Genomic DNA, 20238 nt, shown 5'->3' with positions numbered 1-20238 from the left:
CCAGTTACCAATATCCCGTCATATACAAAGATATGAAGAGAATGCCTTAAAAGAAAGCAAAATTTCGAGCTTCTTTATTAAGACATTGTGTATAAATATAGCAACAATTTTTGGTTCATATAAATTAATTGAGTTGAAAATCAATTTACTTGCGGCGAAGTTGATATTTGCCAAGCACACTCCTCGTCTAAAATAGTTTGCACAAAAACAATTTCTTGTGAAATAAGAAAACTAATCATGAATAGTTATGAACTAAGCAGAGTAATATTGCGAGAAACTTAGGAGTTCACAGATCTATTGATTGTCTCCAGAATTTGTAAGGAATTTCGACTTACTGGCGAATTTGCTCCAAAAACTATTGGAAGGCTAAAAAAGACGTGATTACTGTTAAAGGAGATAATAAAAGGCACAAATAGAATAAAGTAATTTATTAACTGAACCGTGTTAAAATATAAAGAAATTAATATTATAATGTGTACTCTACGTTATAAACTTACAGACTAAAAAGCAAAGAACTACAAAATCACAGATAAAAACGCTTATGCTTTACTTTAGGTAAAAGTACCATAACTGACATTTATTACGTTTATTCTTTTGGACGCCGCATCTCTCGCTGTAGGTAGGCCTCGGCATACGCAAACCATACGTAGATCATGTAGCGCGTCGCTGAAACAATTCAAGTAAATTTTTATCGCGCACCAGACGGGACTTGCATATTCAATAATAGGCCGGACAAACGTGGTATACAACTTCATAAAATTGTGAAATGGAATTTTAACAAAAGCTTTTTGTAGCAAATACAACATAGAATTTGGACGTTTTACAATTGAGGCAATATGCTGGGACCAAGAGATCCTTAGTTACTATTGTTCCGAGATCACAATAAGATTCCACTTTTTTAAGTTCAATGCTATTTATTTGGTAGGGTAGTTGGAGATTATTTTTTTTTCCTAAATGTAACACCACACACTTGTCCGCGTTAAGAGGAAGTAACCATTCACTGCAGCACTTCCAAATAGTGTCCAGATCGGCTTTGGAATTTTGACATGGTGCCCTCCACTCTCACACTGAACTTTCTGTTTTTTTAAAGTCTTCAATCCAATTTAACAATTCTCCTCTAATGCCAAGATGTTCTAGCTTATGTAACAATCGTTTTGTGAGAACTCTGTCAAATGCCTTAGCAAAGTCGAGGTAGATGACATCTATTGGTTGGTTTTTGTCTAAGGCTGTGATCCACTGGTTAAGGCATTGAAGCAGGTTAGTAATAAGCAGGTTAGTAATCGTAGAGCGACCCCTTACAAATCCGTGTTGGATATTGGGTATTACATATATTTTCAGTAAAGAATGTTTGCACTTCATCTCGAACAATGGATTCCATAATTTTGCAATCGATACTAGGCTTATCGGCCTATAGTTGCCTGCTGATAACTTGTCGCCTTTTTTAAAAATTGTCGTGACCGATGCAACTTTCCACTTACTTTTGCAAGAGACGCAGCTATCACTTCACTGCATTTTTTTTAGAATAGTTGCCGTTAATTTGTCCAAACCTGCAGACGAATCGTTTTTTAATTTTTGAATTTTTTGTTTAATTTTTTCCTGAGATATATTTATTGTTGTTACTGAGTTTAAGATACGGGGACAGTATGGGGTAGGTAATACATCTTGTTCAGGCTCTTTAGTGAATTCCTGTTCAAAAGTTCTTTTCTGCGACTTGCATTTCATTTTCACACACGCTGTTGTTGCCCTTTTTTTAGTAACGGTATTGACACCTTTAATTTAATTGAGGAGCGAATGTTTTTAAATAGTTTTTTGGGGTTTTTGTCGTTTGCTAAATTAATTTCAAAATTTTGGCGGGAATTTTTGATTAAGTTTGTAAGCATTTTCGAAAAACTACGATGATTCGTCAGGTCAATGTCATTTCTTGAACGCTTATATTTTGTCCAGAGATGTTTCTTCCGTTTAACCATGTTAAAAAGATTTTTATTTATCCAAGGTTCTTTGCTTTCTGTCGCATTGGTTTTTCCTGAGAATTTAAAGTAATAGAGTCGCAAAGAATATTATAAAAAACTGACCATATTTCAGATGAGGATTCACAGGATATAAACATTTGGTCTCAGTCCAACTTTCCTAGATCGTTACAGACATATTCGAAATTTGTCACCAATTATTTATTTTGACTAGTTCTCTGTTTTCCATTGTAAGATTTTGTAGAAAATTGAAGTTCTGCATTGATTATATTATGATCTGATTTTCCAATAGTGTCCTTGATTTTAATATTGCAAACAAGAGATTCTTCGTTTGTTAGTAATAAGTCGAGGTTCGATGGTTCCTGGTTTTGTCTGTATCTGGTTGGTTCAGTGATGAGTTGGGACAGATTACTATTTAATATTAAGTCACTAAAATAGGTTTCAGAATTGTATGGTTCAGGAAATGACGTAAGTGGCCATTTTAAACTAGGAAAATTAAAGTCACCGACTATTACTAAATTTTTTTTTATATATATTCCAACAATTATGAGTGGACAGACAGCTGCTACGACTTTCTAAAGAAAATCAATTTTTATCATCATCCGAAATTCTTGCAAAATTAAATGGAAAACCGCCCGCTAAAAAACCTCAAGAACTGTCAAAGAAAAATGTTAAGGCCCGACTTCAATTTGCACAATCTCATATTCACCGGACACTAAATGATTGAAGAAAGGTTGTATTTAGTGATGAATCCAAGTGTAACATGTTTAGCAGTGATGGAGTTATGTACGTTAGGCGTTAAAGTCATCAAATATTAAAGAAAAATTATATTTGCCCGATAGTTAAACATGAAGGGGGAAATATTCTTGTATGGGTCCAATAGTGCGAATTATAGGGAAAAAGGATCGTTTCATGTACAAAGATATTTTGCAAGCTAATTTAGTGCCGTACCTGGACCTTAGTTAGGACGAAATGTATTGATCTTACCATGGTGTATGAACTTAAAGACAAAACATCGAGTGGAAGGTTTTATCAGATCCAGATATTATTAGGTAGCATAGGTTTATAACCGCTAATTTGATGGATTTAACTTGCCCAACAGGAAAACTATTTAAATTGGGGGAAACCAAACTTACGAACAAAGAAATCCAAACTGCTATTATCGATGTTGCCATTCAGAGCAATGCCATCAGAGCCATATTTCAACATGATAATGATCTGAAGCATCCTTCTCTTAAATTAATAAATTAATGAAAAAATTAGTGTAATGTCTTCATCATCACAGTCTCCAGATTTAACATTGAAACCAAAATTAGATATAAAACGTACTCTAATACGGATGCACTGTTGTAAAAAAGTAAAGGAAAGAAGTAAATATTGAGTATATCACGAAGTGAATTGAATCCATGCCAAATCGATGTGTAGATGTTGTTAAGGAGAAGGGCTGCTATGCTAAATGTTAAATATTTTCTTATTTTGATCCACTTTTATATCATAAAATCTAGTATAAAATAATTTTCTATTTTATTTACTGGGACCAAAAAAATTAATATTAAATAATTAGAGTTGGGCATAAAACATTGTTTAAAATGACGTACAAATTTTACTGATAAATCAAATGTTGATGGTTATTTAACGAAAAATTATGATGTTGCTATCTTTTTGCACAATACTGTACGTTTAGGTATGTATACATATTGGGTGGTGCAGGGAATAGGAAATCCCATATAAATTATGATACTTTCAAATATTGGCTCCTCTATATATTCTACAGAAAACTTGTATTTATTAGACTTTTCTAAAGGTGCGAGTAAGATAAGCCACCATACCAAATTTCATTACTTTTTATTGAAATATCATGCAATTTCAATAGTCGGTCAAGTTCACCCCAATACGGGGCGAAGTTGACCATTATAGTTTTTGTTTTTTTTAATACCTTAGAACTTAAAGAAATAATGCATATTTCCACAAGTATTATTACTATTCGTAAAGACCCGTAATATAGGTTATATGTATGTTATTTTTTAAAACATTATTACAATATTCCCACATAACACAATTTTTTCCTAATTTATCTTAAGTTGTAATTCCAACACACACCTCATGCTTACCTGTATATAAAAAAAATAAAAAAAGCTTGAAACGTAGACGAAAGTAAAAACGAGGCGAAAAGTATAAAAGACGAATGTATTAGCTTGATTAAGTTTTAAAGTTATAATAAATTGTAAAACTCCTCGTCTTCGATTATTAGTTTTTTTGAGAAAATTCCTGCACAGTCTAGCACTGATCTCACGAGCCGCCACTGCCTGCCTATTATATCTTATAATAGAGGAAGTTATATGTTACTTAATAATATAATCCATTAAAACTAAAATTAAGGAGATTTTTGTGTTTTTCTTTACAGGAAGAAGTTTTTTGGAGATAATGTCGGCGGTGGGCCTACTTCCAATGGGGAAAAAGAACTGGAGACAAAAGAAGAAAAAGACAAAGAGAACATTACTGCAGAGAAAAAGGATGGAGATAGTACAGGCACCACCAGTGACGCTCTTTGGTAAGTCTAGACAATAGACAATAGATTTTATTGCTTCTAAAGTAATACAATGTTTTCCTATAGCAATAGAGTACAGGCATTACAAGGAAAAATATATTTAAACAAAAACAAAATAAAGAAATCTGCTGAATCATAAAGCACCATTTACAAAAATTGTAGGTATAAAATAGGTAGGGAGCAGAGTTATTTAATATAAAAAACTAAAAACAGTAACGTAAAAAATTAGCTGTAGTTATAACCTATATAATTAAACACTAACCTAATTATACAACAATTATAATAACATAAACCAAAACCATATTATGTGTATTATAAGAAAAATAATACAACTTACGCACTAGCCCCAATAATCAATCCCTAATACAAAAAGAAAGAACAAAATTACTGATTAATTATAAAGCTTTTAAGTCGGAAAATATTTAAAGAGTAATGTACAACAGGTTTAACTTTTTGAAGTATTATAAAAGCATATAAAGTTGTGCACACTAAATATGACCTCACCAGAAGAAATTAGACCCTGACGAAGGGAGGCGCACTCAAAAAATATGTGCTGAAAGGTCTGCTTTACATTTGCGTTACATATAGTGCACATATCGTCAAGATCTATAGAGTAAGAAAATCCATCAAAAGTAGCCGTAAAAAAAACGGCAATTGGCGGTCCGACTTGCCAAAGAAACTTTAAATATTATTTATTAGAAATTCTCTTAAATTGTAAATAGTTTTTTGGACGTTTGAAAAAAAGCTATAAAAGAGAAAATGCTGAAGCAGATGCAAATTCAAAGTCTTTTTGAACACAAACCTGTTTAAATTTATTTAACAACAAGACTTTAAGAACAGTCTTTTGTTTGAAAACAAAATTTACTATTGAATAAATAAAATGCCCGCATAAACAAGAAAGTTAGTTTAATTTGGCAAAAATGAATGCAAACAGAATTTAATCTAAAATGGGCACAATCAGCAAATCCGTTTTGGGCCTTATCCATACATGCGAATCGAAATCTATTTTCAAACAATTTCAGCTTAATCAAAGTATCCATTTGCAAAATTGATATGTAAGTTTATGCCCGATAATTGTGCTCTCAGCATTAATGTTCCTACTCAAATCCCGTGGGAGAACAAGAGGGGACGGCGGCGGACAGGGTCGGATCAAAATTAAAAATTTAAATGTCGGAAATCGAAAATTCCCTTATTCAGTTTGTCCTCAGTCAAATTGTCCTGAAAAAAAGCAGTCAATGAAGTTATTACAGAATATTTAACACACAACATTTAAAATACTTTTGAAGATTTTCTTTATACAGCATTTGAAATAATATTGCCAATAACATACTTTTCATGTCATTTTTAATAAATATTCATTTTCCTATTGTATATTTCTAGAACGCCGTTGAAAATCCTTCATATTTATAGTGCCAATAATATAGCAATGCGTTTAAAACAAAACATTTATTTTAAATCCTTTCACTTTATTGAAAATTCATCGATATTCCGTTCCTGTTTGAAATGTAAACGTTCCTTCTGTATTCCACTTAGCAAGAGATCATAATGAAAATTATGTTTGTCAGAATCAATCGGCAGATCCAATTGAAAAGATTGCCCATCGTACGTACTTTTAAAATGCGCTTTTCTCGTTTCTATGCGATGAAAATTTCGAACTTGGGAAAGCAATAACGTGATGGCGTTTCTTTATAACTTCATTTAGACGGAATTTACATTTACTATTTGCACATGTGTGAAGTGGTATTAGATTTTATACCAATTTTTTAAATCTGCAAATGCGATTAAAACGCGTTATTTTATATATAAGTCAGGTCGCAAATATATTGTACTAGGCATAATCAGAAGATTATTATGATTATGTAAGGAAGAAATAAAAATAATAAGCCTTACAAAGACTTGGTAAATAAAACTCATTTACACAAAAATGACAAACTAATAAACACAAAAAAACAAAACTGCATAATGTATTCACTAATAAAAAAAAACAGACAAACCACAATACTGCCGTCCTCAATTAAAACGCGGTATGTGCAGCCAACATGAATTCGAGAAATCGGCCATCAAAGTTTTTCCTCTGAACTCCATATGCCTTTTTACCTTTTTGATAAAAAAAATGTATAATGATAGTTGGACTTATACTGGAAATATAACCTTCGAAAAAAAAATCACGTTTTTATCTTTATTATAGGTAAAAAGTCAGATACCGCGTTTTTATTGTGCAGCAGATATTTTATTCGAATAGGAATATTGCCGTATCTACATTTTAATTTACGAATAGGATATTTTACCAGTAACTACAGTCTCCAAAAAAGGAAAATAAATAATTTGTATTTTTTTATACATTTTTATAATTAAAATATACCAATGTGCACATTACAAAATGATATACAGTGAGTTCAGAGATAAGAATAAACTGCTATCTGATATGGATAAAGCGATTCCTCAGAGACGTAACGTCCGATTATAAATTTAACAAAAAAAAATTATATCCGACGTTTCGTTTCTGAGAATTCGCTTCTTCTGGATCAGAAAGCATTTCGTTCTTATCATGGACACATTCTACAAAAAAAAAACACTTTAACTAATAAAGCTAATTATTAAAAACACATAATTACGTTTCTTCTTCCTCATCGCTTCCGTCATCATTTTTTATGTCAGGCAAATTTTCCCAAAACAGTCTTCTAATATCTGGGAACATAGTACCTAATTGCTTCAGAATGTTATCTCGTTTTTCTTTTGGGAGTCCTCTGGGTTGTTGTAAAGATGGTGTAGGCTTATGAAATTTTTTTTTCATAGCTTTATTCATTAGGAAATCCAAAACATAAAACTCTCCGGTAAAACTTTTTTTATATTTTAAAGTGTACTGGCCGCGCTCAGCCACAACCTGAACCGTATCTGAAAGGTATGGTCGGTTTTCTAAATCTTTTTTTAACTTAGTTTGTGATGTCATATCCTTCCAAACATAAAAGTCATTAAAATTCATCGCTTTTACATCCACATTGCCCTTGCAACTGCTACCAACTGCATCAAGAAAGTGGCTGAAATCATAGATTTTTTGTTTCCTCTTCATTGATAGTTCGATTTGGTGATGAAAACTATCAAAGTAAAGTATGTCCCGGTTCAAAGTAGTTAAAAGTTATTTTGTTGGCTTGTATTTCGTTAGAGTTTATCATTTTAACTACGAAAGTAAACAATGTCCAGTTTTTATTCTGACTGGTACAATTGTCCATTCATATTATTATGTTATTGGCGTCTCTATTAAACTTTAAAAAGGCGTGAAAGCCAGACAACGGCAAACGGCTTATTATTTTTCGACAGCTTGCCCAGGGGGACAAAGGTTTCATTAAACGCTATTAACCTTTGCAAAAAAATAACCTTTTTAAACATATCCATTCTGGGAAGTATTGTGACTTTTTGTAGATCGCAAGAAACGCATTTTGTTTTGGAATCAAAGGTAGTTTCAGATTTTTCCCTATAAAATTGGCGGGATTCTTTTGCACGATTAATATGATTTTTCCAGAAAACGCATTTCTTACATGATTCTTGGAGGTTTTCTTTGGTATGTTCATGAAGTTTTAACGATTCACACATATCGCATTCTTCGTGTCCAAGCTTGGTGAACGAGATATTTTTGGCTTTAACTTTTCGTGTGTAAGTCTCAATAGCAAGAAACTTTTCCTGAAAATCTCTATGCATGAGGGCGATTGACACATCACTACCAAGGTATCGAGTGTTTGGCGCATGTTCTCTGCGATAATGGGAAACCTCTGGGTGAAAAGATTCAATCTGCGTCATCTATTTTTTTCATCGAGCGTTGTCCTATGCGTCTCTATGTTGAAGAGGAGTAAACTCTCCTTTAGGTGTCTTTGATAATGTGTCATGTAATACCGGTCATTATTAGGTTTATATCCCAATGTAGTTAAATAAAAGGTTTTGCATACATTTACAGACTCACCTTGCTCATTATCTAGATAATACTTAAACGTGTTATTTTTTCTTGCAACATATTCTCCCGTTCTTCGTCTTACTGTTGATCGCTTCCAGCTATTTAGAATGAAACATTTTCTGTCCCTTTTTGAAACTTTCCAAAATTCACAGTTTATTTTGCGCCTTGTTTCTCCGCTTATAATAGAAGAACAACTTTTTTTGCATCCAGACAGCACCGGATGTTTTTCAGTTATTAATTTTACTTTATTTAATTTCCTGGTCTTCAAGTCAATGCAGACTTTCCTTTCTTTTTTCATGTTTTCTTCTGGGTCTACTAAAATAAAAACAATTAACTTTATTTAACGATACCTGAAAATTAAGAAAACATTTGCAAATAACCATTATAAAATATTTACCATCCGTCTGACTTTGCGGTAATACTTTTAATTTCTTAGCAAGTTGAGCTAAACACAACTCCTCGACCTCGTCATCTTCATCAGTATCATCTTCTGAATTTACAGACTCTTTGTGACTTGCTTGATCGCCACCTGTTACAATACAAATATGTTAAAAAATTTATAAAATGGCATTCTTAAATGCTACATTACCTAACATTTGTAAAGGTGCATCCGGTGTTGTTGGCCTAATAGATTCCGTTGCTGCCAGTATGATGTCACTTGAGTCCTTTTGTACTGAATTAGTGTTGTCAAAAGGTTCAATAATAACGTCGTCAATATTAATAGTTTCTAGCCAACTCGAAACCTTGTTATTTGAAATAGAGCGGGATGCCTCAATCTTAAGAAAATCTTGATTACCATTTTCTGCTGATAAATAATGGGATATAGGCTGTAATTCCTGCAACACGTAGTCTGAAGAGTTACTTCCCTGAACGACGGTATTTATAGCAATGGGTTCCAACGTAGCACTAAAAAATAACATTTTACTGTATTTCTATAAATATTTAAAGTTCAAAAAAACTAATTAACAAACTTACTATCATAATGGTTGTCTTATTTCAGTAAATTTATCAATTATGGTTTTATTAATATCTTATTTTGACCCGATATAAACAGCTAAAACACAAAAATTAAGATTTTCCAAAAAAATATTTTTTTAATTAAGTACTAAATTAAATTAATTTACTTGCAAAAATCTAGCTAGACGTAAGGATTAGAATAACAAATCTTTTGAATATATAAATTTACTTACAGATTGGCATCAATCGTATCCTTTTGTAAAGATAGGTCTTCATTTTTCCCTAGATAATATAGATAGATAATATATACCTCGTTCGGTCGTGAGCCATCTTTTAAGCTACTCCCACTACACTTAAAAGGCAACAACTTTTATTAAAACTATTACAAAATATCACAAAATAAGCGCCAAATTGAAATCAAATCTTAAGAATCCACCGGTTCCCAAACGTACTGCAAACGCGAATGAGCGAATTTGCGACGCGAGCCTCAGTAAAAACGCGGTAAATGCGTCATGCTCAATCAAAATGCGGTAAGTACATGACACGCGCATGCACATACCGCTTTTTAATTGAGCATGCTGCAGTTACCGCTTTTTGACTGAGCATCTATTGTCGTTTTTCACATACGGCATATTAAAATTATTTTATTTTAGGAGTAAAAAACCAGATACGGCTTTAAGACGTTGTAGGTAAATAAATAAACCTACAAGGAGCCCACATATAGCAAAAAGTCGATTTTTGATTTTTTTGCAAATACCGCTTTTTAATTGAGGACGGCAGAATACATGTTACAGAGTAAAAAAGTTAAGAGAGTTAAAAGAGTTAAGTCCAGAGTAAAAATTAATAAAATAGGACGGAGACTAGTTTTCACATATTAAAAACATAAACAAAACAAAATCAGATTAGGTTTAAAAGCAAAAAAAATTAAATAAAGAATATATGAAAAAAGATTTATCGAATATAGGAATCGAACCACGTTCCACTGTGTTAAAAGTAGGTAGCATTAAGCCTTGCGTTAAATTGGCTTGGTATAGTACACTTGTTTTATTTAAGGAGAGTCTGAAGGCCATAGTATTCGAGCTTGACACAAAGCAAATCACGATCCAGAGTGTCGAAAGCCTTCGAAAAATCCAAAAGAATTAAGACTCTAGCTTTGTTTACATCGCTTCATTTACGCGACAAATTTTTGAATTGATTTAATTTTTTTTTACAGTGATCGAACTACGTCAGTTTCGACACCGACGCCAGAGAACAAAAAGAAAAAAGAGCGGCGGAAAGAAAATCCATCCGTCGAATCCAGTGATGAAGACGCCTCTAGTTTACAAGGTAAAGATTTACTAAAATTATTTATTTATTGAGTAATCGAATGTGTATATTAAAGAAATATTTCCTTTATTTAAATTGAATATGTAGAACCTCGATTTCGTTCTATTAATATTCAGTAATAAATTTAAAAGCAATTTAATATTATAGTTACACCAAAAGAAAATGTTTCTTTGTTTGAGTTTAAATGGTAAAACTGAAAAGCTCTCAAGTAAATTTGGAAATAAAATAATTTAATTAAATGGGTATAAGAGTTCGTATATATAAAATTCATGAGCATTACAATAAAATTAGTATACTTAGTTACTGATAATAGTATTTTAAAAGAAAAAGGACAATGGTGATACTGGAAAAACAACTAAACAAACCCTGAGTTAACAAATATTTTAAATGTGAGGATCAAAATAATTATTCGAAAACATTGAGACCAAATTATTATTATTATTGATATTAAATAACATAACGAAAGTCAGCTATCGGTAACAAAAACTTCTGGGACAATAACATAACGAAAAGTAAATTAAAGCTATTTGTTCCCCAAACTAATACACTTATTATACCAAATGTTATTATTAGATGACCAGGCAAACTTTTATTACAGTGTCAATTACGAATAAAAACCTATCTATATAAATTGCAATTAGTAAAAGTGTTTATACATGAGTTCCCTATCTAAAGATCTAATTTTTGTTTATTGGTTTTTTATTGATTAGTTATTTACATTCACCGTAAAAGACAATTATGAGTTTTTAATGTTAGCATAATTTCTATTATCAGATGAACTTTAAATGGTTAAAGAATTTTAAATTTGTATTTTAAGTGCTTCAAATAATTTTCTTTAACCATTAAGTTAATAAATGTAATTTTTATTGACAAATACAGTACACTTAATCATTACTTTCAACAATTCCTAAGAACTTTTTTTGAACAAACACTTCCAAGAAAACTTAATTGAAAACATGTAAATTAAATGAATCGAAAGCGAAAAAGCAAGTAAGAATGATTGAGTCAAACCTTAGCGTTTGGTTTAGAAAGGAATGGAGTAGCATTAGTACGTTTCGTGTTTATACAGGGAATTTTCAAAGTTGAGTTATTTATTTGAACCCCTTGAGAACTTTGGTTAAATGGTTATTGTATTTACAAATATTGTTCAAACTTGTCCCCATTTGTTCTTGCTAGGCGAATCTACCACTCTTTACAAGATTTAAAAATAAAAATCTGGTCTCTACTTTTGGTACTTATGGTGTCTAATTTTCAATGCGGTTTTGAAGTTCTTCAGAAGTACCACAGAAAAAAATCGCAAGGGGTTAAATCTGGGGACCGAGGAGGCCATCTATTCGAAAACTCATTATTTATCAGATATTCATGAACTTCTCGTCCCATAGTATAGGAACCACATATTTCTCTCACATTTAGAGAAATATGTGCTAATAATTGTGACAGATTGTGTTGAAGAAAATCTAAATAAATTTCACCGTCAGTCGAGATGGAAAAAAGTAGGGTCCAAAAAGCAAGTCAATATGTTGAAAATTAAATCTTTTTACAGCATGCATCATTTTTCCGCACAAAATAATCAGACAAACGGAATACGCACTATTAAAAGACTGATATAACTGATGTTTCTAAGATTCGTACTGAAAACCATACAATAACACAAATTTTGATAAGCGGTAAGAGCAGTAAACAAAAAACTTTAAGAAATTACAAAGCAAATTTGTTTATTAACATTCTTCTTTTTTCATTCTTATGTTTTACAATCTGTTTTATTATGCGCCTACTTTTATATAGGTGATTGTTGGTATCAACTCCTTTTGATCAGTCCTTATAAAACATCCATATGTATATAAAGAAATATTCGTTTAGTAAAGGAAGGATCTAAGTTTACCAACTTATCCCGTTTAAGAAAAAAACTTTAAAAATAACATCCTGTATTTTGACTTTACCAGTTGTTTTGTTTGGATTTAACTTTTAACCATATCGAAATCTGGTTAGTTCTAAAATAGCTTTTATGCCACGTACCATGTAACCCGCATATCCTAATGACTTTTTTAGTGTCTAAAATAGCCCTTCTACAATCTTTAAATTAAGGTACCTGAAGATAAACAAGATTTCTATATCTACGTAATAAATTAGTGTGAGATCTAGAAAGCTTCAGCAAAAGACTTCCAAGTAGATTATGAAAGTGTACTTAAAAAAATATATATTAGAATAACATTTATTTTTTAATTTCTCGCTATTAGATTACTTAAAACCTAGTAACTGATTTCTGTTGATATATATAATAAATAAATAAAAATGAAAGAAAGACAGGTCCGTTTAAACTACAAATATTAATTTGTAAAAGTACCTTGTATCTTACTTTAATTAATATATTAAAAAAAATCCAATATTTTCCAAATTTTCACTTATATTTAAATCATACTACACCGAAAGAAATAAAAAGCTTTATAAAGATTTTCTTTTTGTTTTTTTTTTTTCAAAACGTGCTAATTAAAAATGCCTTTTATTTTTAATACAAATTTTGGACAGAGCTGTACAAAAAGATTTATTAACTTATCGTAGAAGCAGTCTAGGTTTAATAGCTACTCTAAACCAGTAATCACACCTTAAGATCTGCATTATAAAGTTTAGACAAAATCACAGGTTTACAAATTTCGAAAAATTTTTGGACACAAGAATGTAAACATGTTTTTTATTAGTTTTTCGGCTGAATTCAAATCCGTTGATCGTTCTCCGCCATTAGGTCGGGTTTCTGAGATACTCGATATTGGTATTACTGTATGTGGCTGAGACTTACAGCTGATCATCTTGTTATTGTTAAGTAAATGCTCCTTTTGTTATTGATTGTTGAGCAGGAGTAGGTTAAAATGCCACAGAATGTATGTAAAGTAAGTGCAAAGAACTTTTGTTATATCTTGTTGTCTCGAAACGGGGAAACTTGGGAAAGAAACTTTGGGTTATGTGTACAGGGGACAGAGAAAAAATAGGTGCCAGATTTGTTATTCAACATATGTCGAACTAAGTTGTACAAATGGTCGATAGGTGGTAAAGCATATTTCTCATTCTGTTCATCATCTTCATTGCCAACATTTTAAATAGAACCGAAAGACTACGTCCATGATGTTTTTTTTGCTTGACAAACGTAGTTGGTATAAAATCCAAAAACTACAAGACTCTAACATATCCTGATGTCATCGGTGTCAAAGCCATTTTCACGTCATGAAGATGATCCTTAGCCCATCAACTCAGTGTTGAAAATTAATTTGCAAGTCAAATGAGCAGTCGAAAGTAAATTTTTGATAGACGAAAATCATCCAAAAACGCAAGTTGATCTTAGTGATTTTGATCCGTGATTTGATCTGCAATTATATCTAAACAAAAAGCAGAACTACTGACATCACGATTGCAGCAGTGAAAATCACTTGATGAAGAATATACAGCTGGCTGAGAGGCTTGCAAACTAATGTCAATCATAGGACGTCATAATGCAGAGGAAAGAAATTCCGATAAGCTCTAAATTATGATGGGAAACGGGAAAAGCACCTGAGATGGCTCGAGGGTGTCTTGGGATGGCCCTTAAGACTTAAGACCTGGCTAACACCTGATTTAAGATCTGGCTTAAGACCCTAAAATTAACACGTGAAACTTAAAAAATAGCAGCCTTAAAAACCACGAGAAAACGTTTTACAAAGAATAGGAATCAAGCTTACCTCAAGATCTTGGAGGGTCTTTTACAAAGTGTATTAAAGTAATCTTTCGTATTACATAGCTAGTGTTGCCATGAGGTCGAATTCCAACCTCGAGAAATTGAGCTTGTTAACCTGAAGACCACACCATTGGAAAAAATAAGCCAAAACGCAATTTCTGGGACCTCTTCGATGGATAATCCCATGCAGACCCAGTTTTACAAGATTTATAAATAAAACGTTGTCCCACTTAGATTTAAGTTGCAGCGACTACGAAAATCAATCTAATCCCAAAAAGGCAAAGTATTCAAATTACAGGAAAAACAATGGCAACAACAGCCCGATATTGAGAATGTCAATACGTAAAAAGTTGATCCTTGAGCATGGCGGACGTGACCAATGAATGACAAAGGACAGAGAGATAGGAAAATAACCTGATTCCAATAAATCGCTTAAATTTCAAAACGAAGAACTTACGCCATCTAGATATTATGTTTTACGACGTCATTAACCGACTTTTTACTAGATGTCGCGATCAGTACTATTTTGATACAATATTAAATTATTACATTATAAAAGCAACCAAAAAAAATAAAAACGCTACAACGGGAATGAAAGCCAACCATCTCAGTTGCCCAAGCACTCGGAAACTAACAAGAAAGGAAACTAAACCAAAATGACCAAAAAATCTTGGAGAGTATCAAATATGATGAACACAAATGGGAAATTTGTGGAGATTTGAAGGTATTTACTTTTGTAGATTGTGACTTATAGAGTCATGTCATAAAAAATATATAAAACACTATATTTTAGGTAATTGGCTTGTTAACTGGGATGAAATCCGGCTTTACCAAATTTTGTTGCTTTCTTTGTTTATGGCACAGTCACACGACTGGGCATAATATCGAAAGAATTGGAAAACTCGTCACCAACATACCAGGACAACAAAGTCGATCACAACTCTAGTCGATCCTGAAAGAATTTGCATGCGACCTTTACACATAAAACTTGAACGTTGCACAAAAATTTTGTGAAAGCTCTAAAACGTGATGGGCTAGGTTTTCAATATTAAATTGAGCTGTTTTTAAAACTTTCTTATGCAAAAATTAAAGAGGGAATTTTCGTCGGACCAGATATAAAGAAATTGATGAACCGCGATATCGAATTCATCAAATGTCGGCTACAAAAACAGCAGCATCGTGGATATCATTTAAGAGCGTGGTTTTTTCGGTAGTAAAAAAAGTGACAACTTCAAACAGATTCTTGCAAGTCTTTTTCAAAATTGCCGTAAAATTCAAATGTCGTTTGAAATCGACTTTCTTCAGTTCCATATGGATTTCTTCCTTGACAACTTAGGTGAAACCAGCCATGAACAAGGATAGAGGTTACACCAAGAGTTACAGAAAATTGATAAAAACTATCAAGGTTTATAATAAGTACCAAATTATGCTATGCAAGATTATTGTTAGACTCTTATGCGTGACACTGATCCAACAAATTACAAACGTCAATGGACTTTGAATTCGTGATCATCATTGATCAGTACACTAAGATCAGCTTTTGGTTGCCTGTGTCCAAAACCTTGTAAATCTGTGTATTTTAAGAGTTACTTTTAACTTAACACTTGACTGATAATATTAAAATTATTATTTATTATAACTACTTTAGTAAAGTTCTCCAAATCATTGAGGTTTTACCTATTTTTTGTTTTTGATTTTTCTTTCTCTTTAATGTATTTTCACCACAAAGTTATTTTTTGTATCTTGAAGTATAAGAAATGTGACCCTTAGTTTATTTACCTTGATTTAATTTTTTTTCGTTTTCTCAGTTACTTTGCAATGTTTAGTAGTTGTACGATACAAATCTTAAAATTTCATGGTATTGTCCAACACGTTTCTATCACAAAGTTTGTGAAAAGTAAATTGCTATACACATTGGTGAAATTATAGAGTCGCGTATAATAATAATGCGCATATTGTAGAATAGCTATTTAATAAATCGTAGGTGAATGTATTTTTATCAATATACTCGTATTTATTTAAATGTCGCTTAGAGACACTCAATCAAGAAAACGTTTTTTGCTTTAGATGGATAATGCGAATTCATAAACCTCTCATAGCTTTATTTTTTACTATTTTTAGAACTATTTATATCTTCGCAGGTTTTGTGGATAAAAATTAAACGCAATATGATAATATTTCTAGGCATATAATGATATGATTATTACAAGGACAACAAAAACAAACTGGAACAATCAAATTGAGCTTCAAAATCTGATTAACTTTGAAATTAGGTCACCTCCTGATCATTCACATTCTGAATGTCACCTTCAACATCTATGGCACTACAGCTGCTGCTCTCTTCCCTAGCCACGGCACTTTCCACCACTATTTCATTATTTTTGTTATCTTTGTCGGCTACTTCCTCGGCATGACACATTTTCCTATGTTTATGTACGAAGTAATAGCTAGGAAATTTGCTTCCGCAGGTTTTGCATGGGTAGTATTGCACGTTCATGTCCAAAAGTTTAACTTCTCTCTTGGCCTCTGCCTGCGCTACTTTATCTACACTCACTGGGTATAGATGACGCCTTGCATGCTTTTGGTAGCAGTATTGAGACTTAAAAGTGTGATTACAGTAGACACAAGTAAATACTTCGTTAAATGCCAGGTCCTCGTTGCCGTTTAGCTTTTCCATGATGTTCTCATTCATAACTTTGTTCATGGCGGAGCTTCGATTGAATTCAGACACCCTGAAGTTGGCGGAGGACGTGTCAAAGTTCTCTGTGTCTTGTATACCATAATTTTTGTTGATAACTCGATGAAACCTCACGGGTCCATCGCAGCAAGCCACGTCCACGATAACTTTATCTTTGGAACTGGACATATCTTGTTTTTTTTTGTTGTTTTTATGAGGTGCTGGTTTTTTCTCTTGACTGTTTTTGCTACTCTCTCCGGTACTTGTACAACTTTTCATAATAGATTTGCTAGTTGTTGGAGTAGATACGGAAGCACTTGCAGTAGTCTCTTCCTTGACAGTTTTAAAAGAAGTCTCCTCGCTTTTAGTTATTGTGCCATATGTCAAGGGTCCAAAAACCTCTTGCATCGACGGTGCCATTTTCCTGCTTGCGATTGGTTTTATCACATTAATTTTAGGCGTGTCATGAGTTTCTGTTACGGGCTGCTGGTGAAGCAGAAAACTTCTACAAAGCTCCAAAGCTCGCGGCATGTGGAGCATGTGGGTCGCCAGCAAAATGCTATAAATATTCGTGATATTTAAATCCAAGTACCCTGTATACATAAAGGTGAGCAGCGAAGAAAATTCATCTACGTTTACGTTGGGTACCAAGATCGGTGAAAGTCCTGTAATAAAACAATAATTGTACGAATCAATTAATTTTTTAAAGTAATTGTAACAGTTTTACCTGCGTGGTTCGCTAAGGCAGCCTTAAAGAATCCACTGTGCATAGATAAGATGCTTCTGTGTGCAGAAAAATGGGTCATTGAAGGTCCGACCTGTAACGTCACATCTGGTGCCTCTGGAATTTGACCACTGTGAGATGGCACAGAAAGGTTAAGGGGTATCGGTTGTGCTGTTAAGGGTGGTAGTCCGGTACAGGGGCTTAGGGAAAGCCACGCACGGTAGAGGGAGTACATCACCTAAAAAATTGTAGTTATTAAAATAAAACCATTATTAATACGTTAGAAGCGATAAAGTTCTTATCGTTTTTTTTTCTGGAATACAACGTTAGAATACTTAAGTCTGCATTTAATACTGCATCTAAAAAATAGGTTAAAGTAAAAAAAAAAGTAGATAGACCTTGGTGATACGTGTTCGTTCTTATTGACCTTTACGAGAAAAGTTAGCAGGGAACTTTTATGAATAGGAGTGAGAACCAATTTGTATAATCAGCTTTCCCAATTCGTATGTACGAAAAAACTAAAGATCGGGTCTAGATCTGATCAGGATCACATCACTGATGACAAATTGGTTGGTTGTTCACTAGTGTTCGTGATATCCTAATTATTTTTTTAGCTTTATAGTCGAATTATCCTACTGAAAACAATACACTTGACCGCAAGTACAATCCTTACTTCTTATGCTTCCCTTCCATTTTTTAGATTTATAAATTCCAGTCCTTATTACTTCATTGTATTGTGCAAGTGTGTACTATGTCTAAATATGTGTTGTAAAAGTTATAATCAGTACAATAGTATATGAAAGTAAATGTATAAATTGCAAAGAAAGGAGTTGAAAGTAATTACATATTGTTCAAGGTTCAACCCCTATATCATTAAACATAAAATTATACTCGAAAAATTCATCCATTATCCCAAAGATGCTGGTCATACACTTTTATAAAAGGTAAAAAACACGAATTCTACAGCATCACAAATACATTTAATATATAAAAAAATAAAATTATACTAAAATATTAAATCGCACGGGTAATACATTTCAAAAATAAAGAAAGAAACAGAAACAAATTGAAATTATTCTTGTAAATTTGTGACCAGAGATTTTGCATTAGAAGGGGTATTTTGTGGGTGTATTGGTCAATTGTTAAAGAAAAGTATTTGTGTGTAGCCAACGTTTCATTTTATATTTAATTCATCTTCAGGGCTCAAAGTCGTAGTTCTTTCTCGTCAAATTAAAAAAAAAAACATATCACAGGGATAAAAATGTAGGTAACATTAAAGGGCGGTTACGTAGAGGAGGAATTACAATTAAAATCTGACAAAATATAATAAAATATATAAAAAGGAGCAAACCAGTAGACTAAAGAAATTTACCAGTAAATTTCTCTATGTATTTTTTTAATTTGACGAGAGAGAGAATTACGAGTTCGAGCCCTGAAGATGAATTAAATTTAATTCGAAACGTTGGCTAGAAATAAGAGTTTTCTTTAACAATTGACCAATACACCCACAAAATACCACGTCAAATACAAAATTAAATCTCTATTAAAACACCTATACTCATAATTTTAAATATGATGCACAGAAAACTGTAGTTAAAAAAGCGAAAATACTTAACAAAATGGAAATCAATTGCACTGCATTTGTTAGTTAAATTCATAAAACATTTGCCATGTTTTTAAATATGGAAGGTTTTAGTACTTGTAATGAATGAGGAACAGTGTTATATAATTTACAAATATTAAAAGAAAAATTAGTTTGAAATAGAGACGTTGTATGTGGAGATATTAGACCTTTAAACCTTACGTTTAAGCTGTGAACATTATGTTCATTATTTTATTTTTTTGATTAAGTATGGTGGGCTGTTATTAAAAATAATATTGTGCCAAATACCAATGAATCTATTTTACGTGCTTATGAATAATAAGAGATTGAAAATTATGAATGTTCAAAGGAAGTTTTCTGATATGATATATTTCTACGTCACGTTTTGTCTTAGGTAAACGATTAGGGTAACGATGTCCTATATTTAATATGAGTCCTCGGAATTTAGAAAAATTTTTAGAATATATTTTGTTAAGTTAAATCTGCTGTATTTTTACAACAAATTAACAGTTTTTAATTGCTTTAATTTTTTTTTCCAAATAGACACATATCATGCCTTATATGTTTCTTTATATCATACAATTTAGATTAATTGAGATACAGCTACGAACTCTATTTAATAGAAGAATTTGGTATTATTTATGATGTTTGCAAAAAAATATTACATGGTTCTCTATATTTAGACGGAGCGCTCGGTTATTATACGGAATGGAAAAAAACTTTAAATATAAAAGTTGTAGAGTTTACCTTAAATTTTGTATTATTTAAATGGAACACCTGGTATATT

General features: G+C 32.1%; 2 protein-coding genes across 5 annotated transcripts in view; one reads left to right on the top strand and one right to left on the bottom strand.

The window, feature by feature from the left end:
* LOC126738201 (uncharacterized) overlaps positions 1-20238 on the top strand; it is a 265812-nt gene that overhangs the window by 191868 nt on the left and 53706 nt on the right. For both annotated transcript variants that reach the window (XM_050443410.1, XM_050443411.1), the window contains exons 11-12: positions 4372-4518; positions 10632-10744. In XM_050443410.1, coding sequence (XP_050299367.1) covers positions 4372-4518; positions 10632-10744 — 260 coding nt within the window. The remainder of the gene's footprint in view (positions 1-4371; positions 4519-10631; positions 10745-20238) is intronic.
* LOC126738205 (telomere zinc finger-associated protein) overlaps positions 16620-20238 on the bottom strand; it is a 69554-nt gene continuing 65935 nt past the window's right edge. For all 3 annotated transcript variants that reach the window (XM_050443418.1, XM_050443416.1, XM_050443417.1), the window contains 2 exons: positions 17852-18086; positions 16620-17789 (listed from right to left, as the gene is read on the bottom strand). In XM_050443418.1, the coding sequence (XP_050299375.1) occupies positions 16717-17789; positions 17852-18083 (1305 nt within the window). In that variant the 5' untranslated portion in view covers positions 18084-18086 and the 3' untranslated portion in view covers positions 16620-16716. The remainder of the gene's footprint in view (positions 17790-17851; positions 18087-20238) is intronic.

Source organism: Anthonomus grandis, chromosome 7 (assembly GCF_022605725.1).
Source record: "Anthonomus grandis grandis chromosome 7, icAntGran1.3, whole genome shotgun sequence".
Classification (NCBI taxonomy): Eukaryota; Metazoa; Arthropoda; class Insecta; order Coleoptera; family Curculionidae; genus Anthonomus; species Anthonomus grandis.
The sequence above is the reverse complement of the archived record's forward strand: the minus strand, read 5'-3'. Positions and strand labels throughout refer to the sequence as shown.